General features: G+C 40.1%; 1 protein-coding gene across 1 annotated transcript in view; it reads right to left on the reverse strand.

Annotated features, from left to right (window-relative positions):
• LOC133607595 (GDNF family receptor alpha-4-like) overlaps window positions 1–16,089 on the reverse strand; it is a 70,762-nt gene extending 54,673 nt beyond the window's left edge. Inside the window, exon 1 of the mRNA XM_061962376.2 lies at window positions 15,498–16,089. Coding sequence (XP_061818360.1) covers window positions 15,498–15,552 — 55 coding nt within the window. The 5' untranslated portion in view covers window positions 15,553–16,089. The remainder of the gene's footprint in view (window positions 1–15,497) is intronic.
• Between the last annotated feature and the right edge of the window lie 4,226 nt (window positions 16,090–20,315).

Below are 20,315 nucleotides of genomic sequence, written 5' to 3' on the forward strand. Positions count from 1 at the left end.
TACAATACCGTACGGCACATTATATTGTGTTCCAAGTGTACGCATTGTCGGAGATGCGGGTCGTGTGAGACGGCGATGGATTGTCAGGATTTCAAAATGCAGAAAAGCCCGGGAGGCATAACAAAATAAAATACTGGAGCACAGCAAAAACTTACGGGCAAACAGGGGAAAGAAAATGGGAAGCGTCAAGAGTGCGCATGCCCGGACAAACAATGTTCCGACAACAAAGGTAGCAAAAGGCTCAACTTAAATAATCTTGATTGACAATAAGAAACAGGTGCGGAGATAAGCGCTCCGAGGCAGGCGTGAAGGTGCTGTAAGTGAACACACACAAAACAGGAAGTGCCACCAAAATAAGAGCGTAAGATTGGAACTAAAACCCCAAACACAAGAAAACGCCAACAAACTCAAAATAAGACATGATCTGCTGTGACAGATTTACTAAAATATGGACTTTTTTCAATGCTGTAACTCATTATTCATGTTTACAGTACATTGTTTCTTATGGAGAAGTTTGACTCAATATACAAACGTTTATATTTACAAACCTTATTCATAAACCAATTACGTTTGTAAATCAAGGTTCCGCTGTGTTCATTTTTGGATCAAAGCGGTAAGCAGCGTTGCGGAATCAAAAGCTACGTACCGATATCCCACTCAGTACACATTCCAAGTGAGGGACAGGAAGTGTACATTCCACATTGTGACGCACCTCCAAGAGCCTCTTTGATTCCATTTTAAAAATCACTGAGCTAAGCAGTTTTATGTTTTGCATTTTGTTCACTATCTGTACCACAAAATGAACCAAACTGTGGCTTTAATGTAGTGAAGATGCTGCAATGTTACACCTTTAAGCTATTGACTGATGCATACTTGCCAACCTTGAGACCTCCGATTTCGGGAGGTGGAGGGGCGTGGTTAAGAGGGGAGGAGTATATTTAGAGCTAGAATTCACCAATTCAAGTATTTCATATATATATATATATATATATATATATATATATATATATATATATATATATATATATATATATATATAAATACTTGACTTTCAGTGAATTCTAGCTATATATATATATATATATATATATATATATATATATATATATGTATGTGTGGGAAAAAAATCACAAGACTATTTCATCTCTACAGGCCTGTTTCATGAGGGGGGGTACCCTCAATCATCAGGAGGTTTTAATGGGAGCATTCGCATACCATGGTTTATATAGGGCACAGGGTGGGTGGGTACAGGCTGGCCTAGGGGTGTGGTGATTGGCTCATGTGTTACCTAGGAGGTGTTTCCGTCTATGGCGGCATGTTGTTACAATTTCGCTGCGCTTGTTGAGGGATGACAGGTCTGGACGGTAAATAATAAACAGTTTCTCTTTCAAGCATAGGTTGCATCTTTTATTACCACTATTGTAAGGTGTGCTGGATGCAAGAATTTGCCATGTTATTGAATATTCAACATTATTGTCTTTGAGGTCCCAAATGTGTTTGCTGAGTTCTGTGGTATTTCGCAGGTTTTTGTTCCTGAAAGAAGCCTTGTGATTGTTCCATCTGGTTTTGAATTCACCCTCGGTTAATCCTACATATGTGTCGGATGTGTTAATGTCCTTGCGTATTACCTTAGATTGGTAGACAACTGATGTTTGTAAGCACCCCCCGTTGAGGGGGCAATCAGGTTTCTTTCGACAGTTACATGCTTTGTTGGTTTTGGAGTCGCTCTGACTGGGGGTCGACGGCTCATTTGCAATTGTTTTGTTGTGGTTTGAGATGATTTGTCGTATATTGTTCATGCAGCTGTAGCTCAATTTAATGTTGTTCTTGTTGAATACTTTTCTTAGGTTGTTGTCTTTGGGAAAGTGTTTGTCAATCAGATTGAGGAATTTGTGTCCAATGTTCGTTGAGACGTTTTTGCTGTATGGGGGGTTGTACCAGATGATGTCGTTTCGTTTTCTGTTCTTTTTTGGCTGGTTTCCTGGCGTGGGTTCATAGGTGAGGGTGAAATTGTATCCGCTTTCATCAAGGGCTTTTTGGTACGGGGGGGTTGCTTGGTCAAATTCAGCTTTGCTAGATGACAGCATCGATAGCCTTTTATTGATTCCGGTAGGTATTCTTTTCGTGGTGGTGGGTGGGTGGTTGCTGTCATGGTGCACGTTTTGGAGTGTTGTGTTGGGTTTCACGAAACCCAACACAACACTCCAATACTCCAATAATGCTGCACGTATTGGAGTGTTGTGTTGGGTTTCACGAAACACCTCCTAGGTAACATGTGAGCCAATCACCACACCCCTAGGCCAGCCTGTACCCACCCACTCTGTGCCCTATATAAACCATGGTATGCGAATGCTCCCATTAAAACCTCCTGATGATTGAGGGTACCCCCCTCATGAAACAGGCCTGTAGAGATGAAATAGTCTTGTGATTTTTTTCCCACACATACATATATTGCGCTCTACTACGGTATCGAGCACTATTTTTTGGATAACCTTATTAAGACATATATATATATATATATATATATATATATTTATTTTATTATATATATATATATATATATATACATATATATATATATATATATATATATATATTTATTTTATTATATATATATATATATATATATATATATATATATATATATCAGTGACGTGCGGTCACTAGAGGCAGGTGAGGCGGGGCCTCACCTGCCATCATGGAAAGAAAAAAATGTAAAAAGAAAAAAAAATTATTAAATTGTTATATGTATCCAGTGATTATACTATAAAGTTATTTTCCATTTAACTTCACCAGTTTTAGATTATTTTTATTCAAAATCGCTGAATTTTCACATTTGCCGTTCAAATACTGAGAAAAGACGGTGCGGTGAACAGCAGCCAGTCGAGGCGCGTCACTCAGTGCCTCAACATGGACGGACTCGGCTAACTGCTGGTCTGCTGTGCAGTGAGACTGTATTGCTATATGAACTATATTATACATTTCCATAGTTTAGTTAGCTGAGGTATATAATGTACAGTGTATTTTGTCAACAACTGTATGTGTGTAAAGTATTTCTTGTGCTGAGCGATCATAAAACTGCTGCGAAGACGCACTGGCTGAGGCACGCGTAACCACGCCTCCTGGTGCTTAAGACACGTTCGCCGCAGACTGCACCCACCGACGGGAACGCCACACCAACCAAAGCCCACACCCAAACCCTCCACGTGCAAGACCGAATCCACCCAAAAAAAGTCACTTAACAAGAAGCCAAAAAGTGCAAAAACAACATTGCTCGCGCCGGAGGAGCCGTGAACGACTGCAAGGACACTACATTAGGTACACCTGCAGACTGCAGCACGGATTTCATATTTCATTCATTCACAACTCCTCCACACCGAACACCACTGTACCCGCACTTATAAGTAAAGGTAACACCATAATAACGTTTTTTTTATTAAATGTGCTTTTTTGTGTGCTACAGTTTGTATGTGTAAAGTTAAAGTTAAGTTAAAGCAGGGGCGTCACTAGCTTTTAAGGACAGGGGGGGCTTTGCCCCCAGGAGATGCACAGGATGCGAGCAAATGTTACGCACGAGCACATAACTTCACAAACGGCTAACAAAGACTTAGAAATTATTCATTGTTATTATTACTATTTAAAAAAAATGCACGGGACGAAATGAAATGCTCCCTGAGACGATGGCTTTTAACCATATATTTTCTTTTTCTTTTTATGTATTTATTCATTTTACATTTTATATTAAATGTCTTGGTTTTTCCTCCCTCTGAAAATCCTATTAAATGTTTAACAAGCCATCCTATAATAATAAAACAGCTATTAATGTAACAATACAATAAAACAAATATATTTAATGATGTTTTTTTCATTATTTTAACAATAGGCTTATGTATATTACTTTATATAGATTCTACAAGAAACACAAAACTTAAAAAATAAATGATTTACAATTGCACACACAAGGTTTTGTGCAGCTTCACTCATTGTAAAGGAAGATAATGTGCTTCGTACACCTGCAGGACCGCAAGCAAGGTCGCAGAGAAAATGCGGGCTGGAATTTGAGTGATGTGGGCATTTTCTATATGAACAAGTGGAATGGATTGGATACCGATGCACGAAAGGGGCTCTCTACCTTACGCTACGAAGTGGGGGGAAACTGAGTGAATAATAACAGGTTATATGATTATTTATTTAAACTCATATTTGGGCCACTTTATAATGAATATGTCGGCATTTATTTGTAAAAAAAAACACAAAAAAAACACCAAATTATTTAGGGGGGCTTAAGAATATTTTAGGGGGGCTTGAGCCCCCCTAAAATAGGCCTAACAACGCCAATGAGTTAAAGTACCAATGATTGTCACACACACTAGGTGTGGTGAAATATGTCCTCTGCATTTGACCCATCCCCTTGATCACCCCCTGGGATGTGAGGGGAGCAGTGGGCAGCAGCGGCTCCGCGCCCGGGAATAATTGTTGGTGATTTAACCCCCAATTCCAACCCTTGATGCTGAGTGCCAAGCAGGGAAGAATGCTGGTATGAGCTTTTAAACATAACCCGTTAACTGCTGCCAATCAAATGGTGAATAAGATACTCTTTAGGGTTCATATGTTTGTAAATCTGACTGTGATGAAGTCAGTGCCTCACCAGTCATGAACCTCACCGCACGTCACTGATATATATATATATATATATATATATATATATATATATATATATACATATATATATATATATATATATATATATATATATATATATATATATATATATATATATATATATATATATATATTCAAGTATTTCTCTTATTTATATATATATATATATATATATATATATATATATATATATATATATATATATATATATATATATATAAATAAGAGAAATACTTGAATTTCAGTGTTCATTTATTTACACATGTACACACACATAACACTCATCTACTCATTGTTGAGTCAAGGGTTGAATTGTCCATCCTTGTTCTATTCTCTGTCACTATTTTTCTAACCATGCTGAACACCCTCTCTGATGATGCATTCTGCTTCGTCTCCTTGTTGTGTGCGCAGTTGTGCACTGCACTCTCTAAAAGCCCTAGATATTATTGTCACATATGCATGTACAGTAGATGGCAGTATTGTCCTGTTTAAGAGTGTCACAACATCGCTGTTTACGGCAGACGGACTGCTTTAAGGTAGACGAAAACGTGACTGCTGTTGTTGTGTGTTGTTGCCGCGCTGGGAGGACGTTAATGAAACTGCCTAACAATAAACCCACATAAGAAACCAAGAACTCGCCCTCGATCATTTTACAGTTATAACGTCATTGGGCAGGCACGCTGTTTATTTTGTGGGGAAAGCGGACGTGAAAACAGGCTGTCGACACGTCACTCAGGTCCGCATGGAGCTGGAGGGGGCGTGGCCTCCAGCTCCGCCTGAATTTCGGGGGATTTTCGGGAGAAAAATTGTCCCGGGAGGTTTTCGGGAGAGGCGCTGAATTTCGGGAGTCTCCCGGAAAATCCGGGAGGGTTGGCAAGTATGAACTGATGGTATGGTAGCCTGCCTATGTTACCTATGTTCCTGGGTGTACTTTCCATACTGTTCCATGCTCTTGAACTGTTTGACAAAAAAACATAATCAAAAGCAAAATATACACCAAGAATTTATTTTATACCTGAGCGGAATAAAGCCTTGGGAGCTCTGCAGATGTCATGCAGGAATTTAGAGGTTCCACTTATTTGACAAACTTGGCTTGTATAATATTTTGCAGTTTTGTTTTTCTCAAGTCAAGCGTTTCTACCTCAGCAATGTCTTTATGACATCGGTTGAAATGATAAGGCTATACACTTTATGTTTGCTCATCTCGGCGATGTCCAGTGGGCGTGTTGCCAGTTCAATTTCTGTGTGCAGTCGGCCAAAACACAACTGCGTAGCGCGCGCCGCCATTTAGAAAGACGAGGAGAGCACAGCGAGGACGCCGGGCGGCCTTGTTGAAAAGGTAAAGAAGCCGTGTGACAGCACAGCACATGTCTGACTTTACACAGCTTGAAATGGGAATTTTTTTTTTTTTATGAAAGTGGTGTGACAGTCAACTAAATTAGGTACCAAAATAGCAACACTCCATTTCTAACTTAATGTCATGAGAATAATCTACAAGGGCCATTCCATACTTAGGTTAAAGTCAGCTTTAATGTCATTGAACAACGACCACTTTCCTAATAATGAGCCTGGTGCATGCAATCAATGAAACAGTAGCAAAAGTGATGTTTGGTACATTTCAGACCCAGTCATACTGCAGATTAGAGGATGTAAAATGTGGTCTATTGTGTATTCCTTTTGCAGCATTCAATACAATCACAGCGCTATTGTGAAATTTCTAATGGTGTTCCCGTAGGGGGAGAAAGCAAAGGCTGCCCGTGTTGTGTACGGACAGGTGCCGTCCTCCTCCTCCTTCGATCCGCAATAGACATTTTAATGACGACTTTGGCGAGCTGGAGCCCGCAGCTCTGTAGGTCGACAGGCGTTGACAGACATTTTGGAAAGGCTTCCTCTAAAGCGCTACGCTGCCATTGTTAAGGTGACAGAGCAGTACACGGCCAAATGTATTCAAATCTAAAAATAACATTGCATGAAATGTGATTTCACCTCTCCGTCTCTGCAACAGTTTTGTCTAATACTTATGGAGGACACTTTGAAATCAGACCATTTCTTTTGAAATTAGGCATGACAATGACAATTTGCATTTTTGATCATCATTTAATAGCGCTTGAAAGAGCCTGCTAATGTGATCATTAAGTGGAATTTAAAAGTAGTGCGCTTTAATGAGTAGACAAGTAACTGTATTTAAGGTTTCTTTAGTCAAAATACAATTATCCAAACTAAGGGGTGTCAAATGAATGGCCCGCGGGCCGGATCAGGTCCGTGAACAACTTTTATCCAGCCCGCGGGATGAGTTTGCCAAGTAAAAAAATGGGCTGAAATCTTTGAATGAAAAAACTGCTGTTCTAAATGTGTCCACTAGATGTCGTTAAAAAAGGTTAATATTGCCCCCAGATCTGATTCCATGATCGAGATCAGGACATCTCTATTAATAAAGGGGTTAGTGCATGTGCCTCACAATACGAAGGTCCTGGGTTCGATCCCCGGGTTTGGGGTCTTTCTGTGTGGAGTTTGCATTTTCCCCCCTGTTACTGTGTGGGTTCCCTCCGGGTACTCCGGCTTCCTTCCACCTCCAAAGACATGCACCTGGGGATAGGTTGATTGGCAACACTAAATTGGCCCTAGTGTGTGAATGTGAGTGTGAGAATGTTGTCTGTCTAACCCCCCCCCCCCCCCCCCCCCACACCCCGGTTTGTAAATAATTCAATGTATGTACCCTGATGATTATCTTGTGTGATGACTGTATTATGATGATAGTATATATGATAGTATATATCTGTATAATGAATCAATTTAAGTGGACCCCGACTTAAACAAGTTGAAAAACTTATTCGGGTGTTACCATTTAGTGGTCAATTGTACGGAATATGTACTTCACTGTGCAACCTACTAATAAAAGTCTCAATCAATCAATCAATAGTACTTCTTTGTACCTTTGTAGATTATACTACATATGCAAAAAAATAAAAATAAACCACATGATGTTAGTGTACCAGTTGAGGAAAATTAGCAAACTACATAAATAACATCCTGTAATTGGATTTTGATATTATTTTTTTATTTTGATAGATTGAGAATTAACACCAATGAGTTGACTGATGAACATTAACACATCATTTATTCAGAAAGGGTAAATAACGACAAAGGAAGATAGAATACTATTAACAGCAACATGTAAGTGTAAAAAAAAAAAATATGATTTGTACATTTTCAGAATGTGCTTGTTCTATTTTTAAACAAAGACAACAATCTGAAGTTGTCTTTATTTTTAAGTTATCGTGCTGGGATTTTAGCAGTCCGGCCCACTTGGGAGTAGATTTTTCTCCATGTGGCCCCCCATCTAAAATGAGTTTGGCACCACTGTCCTAACTGGACTGAAATTATTGAAAATGTTGTGGCAGAGCTTGCCTACTGTGTTTTTAGAGTGTGTCAATAAATGTGCACATTGATAAAGAATTGTCCATGTTGAACACAATATAGTCCACAATATGTTCACTCCGAAGATCCCATACCTGCAACACATTGGGGACAACATGCTTCAAGTGCCTTATGGGCGTCACACACAGGATAAGGATGCTAGAAAAGAAAAACATGCACTAGACTAGACTATAACAGTACTTTCCAAATGGTGGGGCAGGAGCCCCTAGGTAGAGATGGGTATTCTTTACGTTTTAACCAATACCAGTGCTAAATCGGTACTTTTTTAACAGTACGGGTGCTTAAACGGTACCTGAACCGGTACTAAAAGACATTACAAAATTATTTTTATAACAAGAAATTTTCATTTTTACACAATTTTGTGACATGCAAATTGAACAGAATAGTATTTAACTACTTCAAAAATATGAATAAGTAATACCTAAATCCACAGTTTATTGTCATAATCACCACATAAATACAAAACACAGAGAATGTGCAAAAAAAGAACTGGCCTTTGTTGTCATGTTGATGCTCAGGGTTCCGGGGTTCATATATGCACCTTGCTCACGTGATAGGTGGATAATAAGGACGTGTTGTGACGTATGCTGCGGTGAAATGTGATAAAAGTGTGCACTGCTGTTGCCGTGTTATAATGAAGATTAAAAAGTGTCAAACTACATGTGCCTCTGTCGGCGCGCACAAACGTTACTTGCACAATATTCAAGCACTTGTTGCAGGTGGTCTAAATTCATTTAGCACAAAAAAACACACCGATAGGTTCTGTTTTTCCCAAGTCCTGTTTCTATTGTTTAAGTTTTGGTACCTATCACTACCCCTAGGGGGGGCGTGAGAGTCAGGTATTTCAGTATTAGTATTAGTAATTATATGAAAATGCACATCCCAGTCAATCGTTTGCACCTTTTTTCTCAGACTCAGCAGTCGTGTTTAAATGTTACAAATTGCGTTAATGAATAGGAATGTCCCGATTAACATTTTTCGCCTCTAACGAGATCCTTTTTTTTTTTCTTCAGCTACAGTCTGACTTCGAGTCCCGATCTCATACTTTGACAATAAATAACAGAAATAAAAATAGTTTATATTAAGTACCTAAAGTAAACACACATTTTCATAACATTTATCTTATTAAATTTAGAATTTGCTACTATTGTTGTAAATCAGATGTGTGGTATATTAAGTGCTAAAAATAAATGTTTCACTAAATAAAGTATACATAACTAAACAAAAGCAACAACTACTATTTTCTCCTATTTAAATTATTTGGGTTTTGCCTCCAGAGCCTTACTTTATTCAGAGACTTACCCTCTGTGTTTATAAACAATAACATAAAACGACCCACAATAATATTTTGTAATAATGAGAATAAAAAAAATAAAAATATCAATCTCATCACGTAAGTATCATTTATATATTCAAAGCTATAGTAGGTATCAGTATAACCGACATCTGGATTGATCACCCCTACTTTACATCGAAGCTTTAGCAGTTAGCTTCTTGTGTCGTCCTGTTCAGTGTGTGTGTGTAGCATTTCTTGCCATTCCTTTTCCTCTGGTCCTCCAGTGGTAATGATATCTTTTTTATTCACCACCAGGTTGGTGAGGATTCATATTTTAGAAGCGGCACACTGTGAATTGACGCCGTGTTCTTTGCAGCTTTCTTTTAAACTTGAGTCTTGGTTCTGGCAAGCCCTGCATTCCTCCTGGAATTCATGCAACTTTTGCAATACAAGGAATATGGAAATGCAAATCTGTCTTCCTAAGTGTACATCCCTTTGTTGGAATCTTTAGCCATGTACAGTAAATAGTGGGACACAGCTGTGGTAAAGATTGGCTGGGCTCAGCAGCTCATCACCCGATCGCCGATTAGTTAAAAAAGGTTAATATTGCCCCCAGATCTGATTCCATGATCGAGATCAGGACATCTCTATTAATAAAGGACGGTGAAACAGGAGTTAGTGCATGTGCCTCACAATACGAAGGTCCTGGGTTCGATCCCCGAGTTTGGGGTCTTTCTGTGTGGAGTTTGCATTTTCCCCCGTTACTGTGTGGGTTCCCTCCGGGTACTCCGGCTTCCTTCCACCTCCAAAGACATGCACCTGGGGATAGGTTGATTGGCAACACTAAATTGGCCCTAGTGTGTGAATGTGAGTGTGAGAAATTGTGTTAGATGTAAATATAAACGGAATACAATGATTTGAAAATCATTTTCAACCCATATTCAGTTGAATATGCTACAAAGACAACATATTTGATGTTCAAACTCATAAACTTTATTTTTTTTGCAAATAATAATTAACTTAGAATTTCATGGCTGCAACACGTGACAAAGTAGTTGGGAAAGGGCATGTTCACCACTGTGTTACATGGCCTTTCCTTTTAACAACACTCCGTAAACGTTTGGGAACTGAGCAGACACATTTTTTAAGCTTCTCAGGTGGAATTCTTTCCCATTCTTGCTTGATGTACAGCTTAGGTTGTTCAACAGTCCGGGGGTCTCCGTTGTGGTATTTTAGGCTTCATAATGCGCCACACATTTTCAATGGGAGACAGGTCTGGACTACAGGCAGGCCAGTCTAGTACCCGCACTCTTTTACTATGAAGCCATGTTGATGTAACACGTGGCTTGGCATTGTTTTGCTGAAATAAGCAGGGGCGTCCATGGTAACGTTGCTTGGATGGCAACATATGTTGCTCCAAAACCTGTATGTACCTTTCAGCATTAATGGCGCCTTCACAGATGTGTAAGTTACCCATGTCTTGGGCACTAATACACCCCCATACCATCACACATGCTTCCTTTTACACTTTGCGCCGATAACAATCCGGATGGTTCTTTTCCTCTTTGGTCCGGAGGACACGACGTCCACAGTTTCCAAAAACAATTTGAAATGTGGACTCGTCAGACCACAGAACACTTTTCCACTTTGTACCAGTCCATCTTAGATGAGCTCAGGCCCAGCAAAGCCGACGGTGTTTCTGGGTGTTGTTGATAAATGGTTTTCGCCTTGCATTGGAGAGTTTTAACTTGCACTTACAGATGTAGCGACCAACTGTAGTTACTGACAGTGGGTTTCTGAAGTGTTCCTGAGCCCATGTGGTGATATCCTTTACACACTGATGTCGCTTGTTGATGCAGCACAGCCTGAGGGATCGAAGGTCACGGGCTTAGCTGCTTACGTGCAGTGATTTCTCCAGATTCTCTGAACCCTTTGATGATATTACAGAGCGTAGATGGTGAAATCCCTAAATTCCTTGCAATAGCTGGTTGAGAAAGGTTTTTCTTAAACTGTTCAACAATTTGCTCATGCATTTGTTGACAAAGTGGTGACCCCTCGCCCCATCCTTGTTTGTGAATGACTGAGCATGTCATGGAATCTACTTTTATACCCAATCATGGCACCCACCTGTTCCTAATTTGCCTGCACACCTGTGGGATGTTCCAAATAAGTGTTTGATGAGCATTCCTCAACTTTATCAGTATTTATTGCCACCTTTTCCAACTTCTTTGTCACGTGTTGCTGACATCAAATTCTAAAGTTAATGATTATTTGCAAAAAAAAAAATGTATATCAGTTTGAACATGAAACATGTTGTCTTTGTAGCATATTCAATTGAATATGGGTTGAAAATGATTTGCAAATCATTGTATTCTGTTTATATTTACATCTAACACAATTTCCCAACTCATATGGAAACGGGGTTTGTACATAAGTATTCACAGCCTTTGCTCAATTCTTTGTTGATAAACCTTTGGCAGCAATTACAGCTTAAAGTATTTTTGAATATGATGCCACAAGTTTGGCACACCCATCTTTGGGCAGTTTTACCCTTTCCTCTTTGCAGCACCTCTCAAGCTTCATCAGGTTGGATGGGAAGCGTTGGTTTTCATCCAGGATGTCTCTGTATGTGGTTGCATTCATCTTAGTCTAGTCATGGAGGTGACCAAGAACCCGATGGTCACTCTGTCAGAGCTACATAATTCCTCTGTGGAGAGAGGAGAATCTTCCAGAAGGACAACCAACTGCAGCAAACCACCAATCAGGCCTGAATGGTAGAGTGGCCAGACAAAAGCCATCCATAAAAGTTTGCCAAATGCACCGGAAAGACTCTCAGACCAGAGAATTTTGTTTATCATGGTCTATATGTGTGCAACCCGATCTCAGACTATGAGTAACAAAATTCTCTGGTCTGATGAGACAAATATTTAACTCTTTGGTGTGAAAGCCAGGCATCATGTTTGGAGGAAACCAGGCACCGCTCATCACCAGGCCGTTACCATATCTACAATGAAGTATGGTGGTGGCAGCATCATGCTGTGGGGATGTTTTTCAGCGACAGGAACTGGGAGACCAGTCAGGATAGAGGGAAAGATGAATGCAGAAATGTACAGATACATCCTGGATGAAAACCAACATTTCTCATCCAACCTCATGGAGTTTGAGGTTTGCTGCTAAGAGGAATGGGCAAAACTGCCCAAAGATAGGTGTGCCAAGCTTGTGGCATCATATTCAAAAAGACTTGAGGATGTAATTGCTGCCAACGATGCATCAACAAAGTATTGCGCAAAGGCTGTGAATACTTATTTTTAATACATTTTCAAAATAAAATAAAAAAAACGTTTCACATTGTCATTATGGGGTATTGTGTGTAGAATTGTAAGGAACAAATGTATTTATTCCATTTTGGAATTAGACTGTAACATAACAAAATGTGGTAAAAGTGAAGTGTTGCGAATACTTTCCAAATGCACTGTATTTCAATTTGGGGCAGATGTCTGTCCCCTAGGAGGGCGTGACAGAAAATAATTAAAAAACCACTGCACTATAATGAGTCACTTTACACCACATTATCCACAAAGTGATAGAACTGCCCCTCATGTCCAACAACAACAGGTTTCATCAGAAAATCTATAAGTATCGCTTCAAGATTTATATGTGGAACTACGATAACATGTGGATGCTCTCACACACACACACACACACACACACACACACCAACACACACACACTCACACACACACACACACTCACACACATTGAATTAATAAGTCTGCGTCGCCGTGAGTAGTGAAGAGTACTCATAAAGCAAAATAACACCATCTTTTGTATTAATATTGCGGATCAACAAGCGTTTATGCTCCAATGGCATATTGCTTTTCTTTTCCATCGACTTTACGATTTCAAGTCATTAGTCAGCAGCAGTGCAGACGAGTCCACCAAATTATTTTTATATCCCACATCGAAAATATAGATGTTGCTTTTTTTATCCATTTTACCCCACAGTATTTGTCCAGTTTAATCAAGCCAAGTGCCCCCAAATTATGCCGCATCATAAAGTGGTGTCACATTTTACCACCAATAAGTGGTGAATCCTGCAATATCTGACATCATATAAAATCCTCTCTGCAATCCCCTTCTATGCACGTTATGTAGCATGTCGCTGATTTACACGCGTGCTAATGGGAAGAAAAGCCTCCTCTTAAAGGGGAACACCAGATAAGTGAGACGTCTCCAAGATATGGGACAGACCAATCAATATGTACTGGAAGACCTAACCCCCCTTTTGGAACGTGTCCAAAGAAGGACCTATGATGTCATCCACATGTAAACTCTTTAATGAATTGGAAATGGAGTTAATGGGATCATTTTGACACCTAAAAGGTTTTTACTGCAGCTGCATATATTAATACAAATAAATAGCTACACAGATGGATGGATTTCATTACAAAAGGCTTCATTTTTCTTCCTCAAACATCAAATTGCGTCTCCTTGATGTATGCTTCTCTTACATTTGCGCTCATTGTGTTCGCATAGCTGTCTGTACGTATATTGAACACAGGAAGTGAACATGTTTATTAAGGGGTGTTCTGAGAAAATGTGCTAACCGAGAAAATGCGCGGCCAAACGCTACTTAGCATGCGCATCAACGCTATTGAGGTTTCCTTGAACAAAAAAAAACACAAGCAATTAAGGTAAAAATGTTTTTTAGCATTACTTACATATGAGGAAATAAACCAAAACAAAAACAGTATAAACCTTGTTTAACCTCAAATGCATGGCTTTATACTGTATATGAATGTAAATTATATATATATATGGCAAGCTAGTAAAGACCTTATTCCAGGGCCTATATTGGACATTTTCGGAAAATTACATTAAAATATGTCCATAACTGATGTTGCTACAACTACCAAACTACACAACTGGTAGCAATTTGTTCAAAGCAGCTCTTTTATTTTTCAGAACAAGTGAGATTAAATACACTCTGCTTCTTCCTACTCCTTTTTCGGACATGCTGAATAGTCTAGCTGTAGGTACAGTATGGGACTTTGAATCTTCAAAACACACTAAATCAACCTCTTAGCCTTTTCAAGTGTGTTTAAGCGGATTTGCAGTGTGCATTCACCAGATAGCAGCACCACCTCCAAATGACTCGGACTTACATATATACATGCATTGTTATCATTCAACAATATTTCACAATCATATTTACCATATCCCAAATGCTATATGTTCATGTTTACTCTCCTAGGCACTGATTTTATAGTTTAGCACCTCTCGGCATTCAATTTTTACTTTCCACCCATAATCTGAATGCTCCTGTATATATGTACCGTATATATAGTATAATATTTATTCCTGTAAACAACCCATTCTGAACATTCGTTCTCAGGACTGGACTGTGCACTTTACCTCCTTTTGCACCATTTTTATTTCTTTTCTTCCTATGTTCTTCATATTTGTGGACTGTCGCACTGATACTGGAGTTGCTTTTAATTAATTTTTTTTCTTCTTCTTTTATAGTCACACACACACACTCATGTGGTGAAATTACTCTCTGCATTTGACCCATCCCCTTGTTCCACCCCCTGGGAGGTGAGGGGAGCAGTGAGTAGCAGCGGTGGCCACGCTCGGGAATCATTTTGGGGATTTAACCCCCAATTCCAACCCTTGATGCTGAGTGCCAAGCAGGGAGGTAACGGGTCCCATTTTTATAGTCTTTGGTATGACTTGGCCGGGATTTGAACTCACGACCTACCGATCTCAGGGCGGACACTCTAACCACATAATCTCATTGTACCTGTGTATAGTGACAATAAAAGGCACTATATTCTATTCTATTTAGTATATTGATACACTAACACTGAGATGAGGGCATGGATGGATATAGATGTAAAATACATTAATAATCCCAAAATGTATGAAGGAAATTAATAAAAAATAATAGATATTTTGCACACTTACCATTATTTGTACATACAATAGGCCCTATATTTAGTCAACATGTACAAATCCAGTGTGCGTGTGGAATAAAAGCTTTTTGCATGATGTAAAGTTGACCCAACACGAGGCTCATAATGCAAATGTAAACATCACACATAACTGGAAAGGGACTCACCATAGGAGAAGACGCTGAGCAGGAGTCCAATGATCATCATCCTGTGCGCGGACATCGGACACTTTTTGTTGAAGTGAAGGCAGGACCGTCAAACTCGCACCCAGGCTGGCTGCAGCTCACTGCGTCTGCGGCTTCCAAATGCAAGCGTGAGGAAGATGACGATGACGACGCGCCCACACGCACTCAACCCGATCGGACGGCCAGGTGGAGACGCACAAAAGTTGGACCAACAACACCGACCCGGATTCGCCGAGTCCAGCCGTGCGCGCTACTGGAAGCAGCGCGCAAATTCTCGCGATTTTTGCCGCTCCATCCCTCACATCCCCTCCTTTTTTCTTTTTTTTAATGTCCAAAAGTGCTCCCCCGGCTGTTCCAGTTGAAGGTGCGAGGCTCCACAGTTGTCCACTGGAAAAAGAAGTGCGAGGACGGAAAGCTGGCGTCCCCCTGATATGCACTGCGTCACGTGACTGGCCCCTGGAAAAGAGGGAATAATCCCAGGAGCTGCGAATGTTTCCTGCAGGGGGCGGAACAGCTGTGCGCCTGGACACATCCACATGATGGACAGCACAAGCTGCGAAATGACACAAGGGGCGAGAAAAAAAAACCAAGTTGTAACACAATTTACTTCATCTACTTTACTGTCACAGCCATTGATGCGTGGTTGTAGACCAGTGTTTTTCAACCACTGTGCCGCGGCACACTAATTTCACCTAACTGGGTTAAAAAATATTTTTTGCACACAAGTAAATATAATCCGTAAATAATGTGCCGTTGTTGAGTGTCGGTGCTGTCTAGAGCTCGGCAGAGTAACCGTGTAATCCTCCTCCATATCAGTAGGTGGCAGCAGGTAGCTAATTGCTTTGTTGATGTCGGAAACACGTCGTGTCGTGATCACAATATGCAGACGACAGCGGGAGGCAGTGTGCAGGTACTAAGGTATCTTATGCTTTAACCACAAATAAACAAAAGGTGAGTGCCGCTAAGAAGTGAAGTGAAGTATATTTATATAGCGCTTTTCTCTAGTGACTCAAAGCGCTTTTACATAGTGAAACTCAATATCTAAGTAACATTTAAACCAGTGTGGGTGGCACTGGGAAAGTGTCTTGTCCAAGGACACAACGGCAGTGACTAGGATGGCGGAAGCGGGGATCGAACCTGGAACCCTCAAGATTCTGGCACGGCCACTCTACCAACCGAGCTATACCACAGAAAAAGGCATTATTTAAATTGCTCTTAAAAACACACTTTAATTCCATGGCCTTTAACACTCTGTGATCTCCATCCTGCTATGGCGTCCCATAATGCAGTGTTTTTCAACCTTTTCTGAGCCGAGGCACATTTTTTTCATTGAAAAAAATCCCGAGGCACACTACAAGCAGAAAACATAAGAAAATGAAACTCAGCAGCCGATATTGACAGTAAAAAGTAATTCTCGCAATTGGATATGAATTCAAACCATAACCAAGCATGCACTAATATAGCTCTTGTCTCAAAGTAGGTGTACTGTCACCACCTGTCACATCACACCCTGACTTATTTTGAGTTTTTTGCTGTTTTCTTGTGTGTAGTGTTTTAGTTCTTGTCTTGCGCTCCTATTTTGGTGTTGATTGTCATGTCATGTATGGATGTACTTTGTGGACGCCGTCAGCTCCACACGCTGTAAGTCTTTGCTGTCGTCCAGCATTCTGTTTTTGTTTACTTTGCAGCCAGTTCAGTTTTAGTTTAGTTTTGCATAGCCTTCTCTAAGCTTCAATGCCTTTTGTTTATTTTTGGTTTAAGCATTAGATACCTTTTTACCTGCACGCTGCCTTCCGCATATTGTGATCACGACAAATCATGTTCCCGACATCTACAAAGCAATTAGCTACCGGCTGCCACCTATTGATATGGAAGAGTATTACACGGTTACTCTTCCGAGCTCTAGACAGCACAGACACTCAACAACGGCACATTTGCGGATTATAATTACTGGTTTGCAAAAAATATTTTTAACCCAATTAGGTGAAATTACATAATCTCCCACGGCACACCGGACTGTATCTCACGGCACACCAGTGTGCCGCGGCACAGTGGTTGAAAAACACTGCCATAATGCACCTGCTGTGAACCTGTTTTATTTTATTTTTTTTATTTTTTTTTATCGTGCTCTGTTTTTGTTGTGTTGTGTTTGCTCGTTTTTCTTGTGTTATCTTTTAACCTGCCTAGTGTACAGCACTTTGGCTACCCCTGTGGTAAATTTTAAATGTGCTTTATAAATAAAGTTGATTTAATTTGAAGCTAAGGCATGGCTATGCAAAACAAAACTAAAACTGAACTGGCTGCAAAGTAAACAAACACAAAATGCTGGACGACAGCAAAGACTTACAGCGTGTGGAACAGAGACGGCGTCCTCAAAGTACATCCGTACATGTCATGACAATCAACAATGTCCCCACAAAGAAGGAAAGCGTCCGCACAATTTAAATAGTCTGGATTGCGAAAACAAAGCATGTGCGGGGAATAGCGCTCAAGGAAGACATGAAACTGCAACAGGAAAATACCAACAAAACAGGCAAAAAACACCAAAATTGGAGCGCAAGACAAGGACTAAAACACTACACAGAAAAACAGCAAAAAAACTCCAAATAAGTCACGGCATGATGTGACAGGTGGTGACTGTACACCTACTTTGAGACAAGAGCTATATTGATGCATGCTTGGTTATGGTTTGAATTTATATCCAACAATTGCGAGAACTACTTTTTATTGTCAATATCGGCTACTGAGTTTCGTTTTTTAATGATTTCTGCTTGTGGTGTGCCTCAGGAGTTTTTCAATGCAAAAAATGTGCCTTGGCTCAAAAAAGGTTGAAAAACACTGTTGTAGACAACAACCATGTAGCCCCCATGTTGTCATGCATGGAAAGCCAAATGTTTTTTCTTTTTTCTGTTACTGTAAACATAGGCGCCGATCTACATTTCTGCCAGTGGATGCTCGGTGTGTGTGTGTTTATAAAAATAATAATAGATTCATTCAGCGAAGTTAATATCCCATATGATTTGTGGATTTATTATTTTGTAAAACGGACCAAACTCGCCACAAAAATTAACTACAACAAGATTAATTTTTCAAAAATTACTTTAAAGATTGAAAGTTGCTATCAATCCCCCCAAAGCACCCATGGGATCGGCGCTTTTGACTGTAAATACACCAGTTTTTGAAAATCCTCACTAATATTTTTGTGTGATGTCTAGGTTATCGTACCGCCACAACATTGCGCGTAACAAACTCGTCTGTTTTCCCGCGAATTATTCTGCGGAATCAAGTGCCCAAACAAATAATTCTACTCAGTCTCTGCATGTGCTTTTTTTTTTTGATTGAGCATGGCTGCAAAATAATCCACAATAGAAATGAGTGACACCACTTTGATAAAGAAGGTGAGCAACAATATTCCATCCATCCATTTTCTACCGATTGTCCCTTTTGGGGTCGCGGGGGGTGCTGGAGCCTATCTCAGCTGCATTCGGGGTACACCCTGGACAAGTCGCCACCTCATCGCAGGACCAACACAGATAGACAGACAACATTCACACGTTCACATTCACACACTAGGGCCAATTTAGTGTTGCCAATCAACCTATGCCCAGGTGCATGTCTTTGGAGGTAGGAGTACCGTGACACAGTCACGGGGAGAACATGCAAACTCCACACAGAAAAACCCCGAGCCCTGGGATCGAACCCAGAACCTTCGTATTGTGAGGCACATGCACTAACCCATGTCCCACCATGCTGCAACAATATTGAATTCTAAAAATAACTTGTAGTACTAAGAAGAAAGCGGCGGCCTACTAGATAGCAAAAGATATTGATTCAAGGTTGAATTTTGGTCATATTGGATAGGCTCCAGCTCACCAGCGACCACGAGAAGGACAAGCGGTAGAAAATGGGTGGATGGATGGTTATTTTTAGTTATTTTTAGTATAAGTTGAAAAACCAATGTTGATTCATTGTTTAATTACAGGTACCATTTCAACTATTGAACGATGGCTGTTGAACCAATGTTTTATAGATGAGGATTTTTCTATGTTGAAATGCCCTCGATTAAATTAACATTGTTCCACCCGAATGCAGCTGAGATAGGCTCCAGCATCCCCCGCGACCCGAAAGGGACAAGCGGTAGAAAATGGTTGGATGGATGGATGTTTCAATGATGCTAATGGGGGAGGGCCATATTAAGCAGGCAGCTCACGAGACTGGCAAGATCTCACAAGACTTGAGCTTCAAACCCGCCATTAAGCTCAAATAACAAGAAGGCTTGACCTTTCAGGTGTGGTGAGATTGTCCTCTGCATTTGACCCATCACCCTCACCCTCTGGGAGGGAACGGGAGAGGTGAGCAGCAGCGGTGACTGCGCCCGGGAAGACCTCCCCTCCTTCCGCTCTACTCATCGCCGTCTTCACCAACCGTCTTCCATAAAAGGTCAAAGTGATGTTAAATGTTCATTTATCCACTTCATTCATCATTTAAATTATTGTCTGCATATAAGAATTTGATTATTCTGTAGGAAATGTGTTCTGTGTTAATAATGTTGGGGGTCTGGAAGAGAAAAATTGGACTTATGTTATTTCCTTTAGTCTAGTTTTTGTACGATTTGGTCTTTGTCTGACCTTTTGGGGGGAAAAAAATGATGTACATACATGCTGAGTTGTTTATGCATATATTTATTGACATGATATAATATCTTATGGATTTTCTCATGCCCCGCGACCCCAAGAGGGACAAGCATATATATATATATATATATACATATATATATATATACATATATATATATATATA

Source organism: Nerophis lumbriciformis, linkage group LG09 (assembly GCF_033978685.3).
Source record: "Nerophis lumbriciformis linkage group LG09, RoL_Nlum_v2.1, whole genome shotgun sequence".
Classification (NCBI taxonomy): domain Eukaryota; kingdom Metazoa; phylum Chordata; class Actinopteri; order Syngnathiformes; family Syngnathidae; genus Nerophis; species Nerophis lumbriciformis.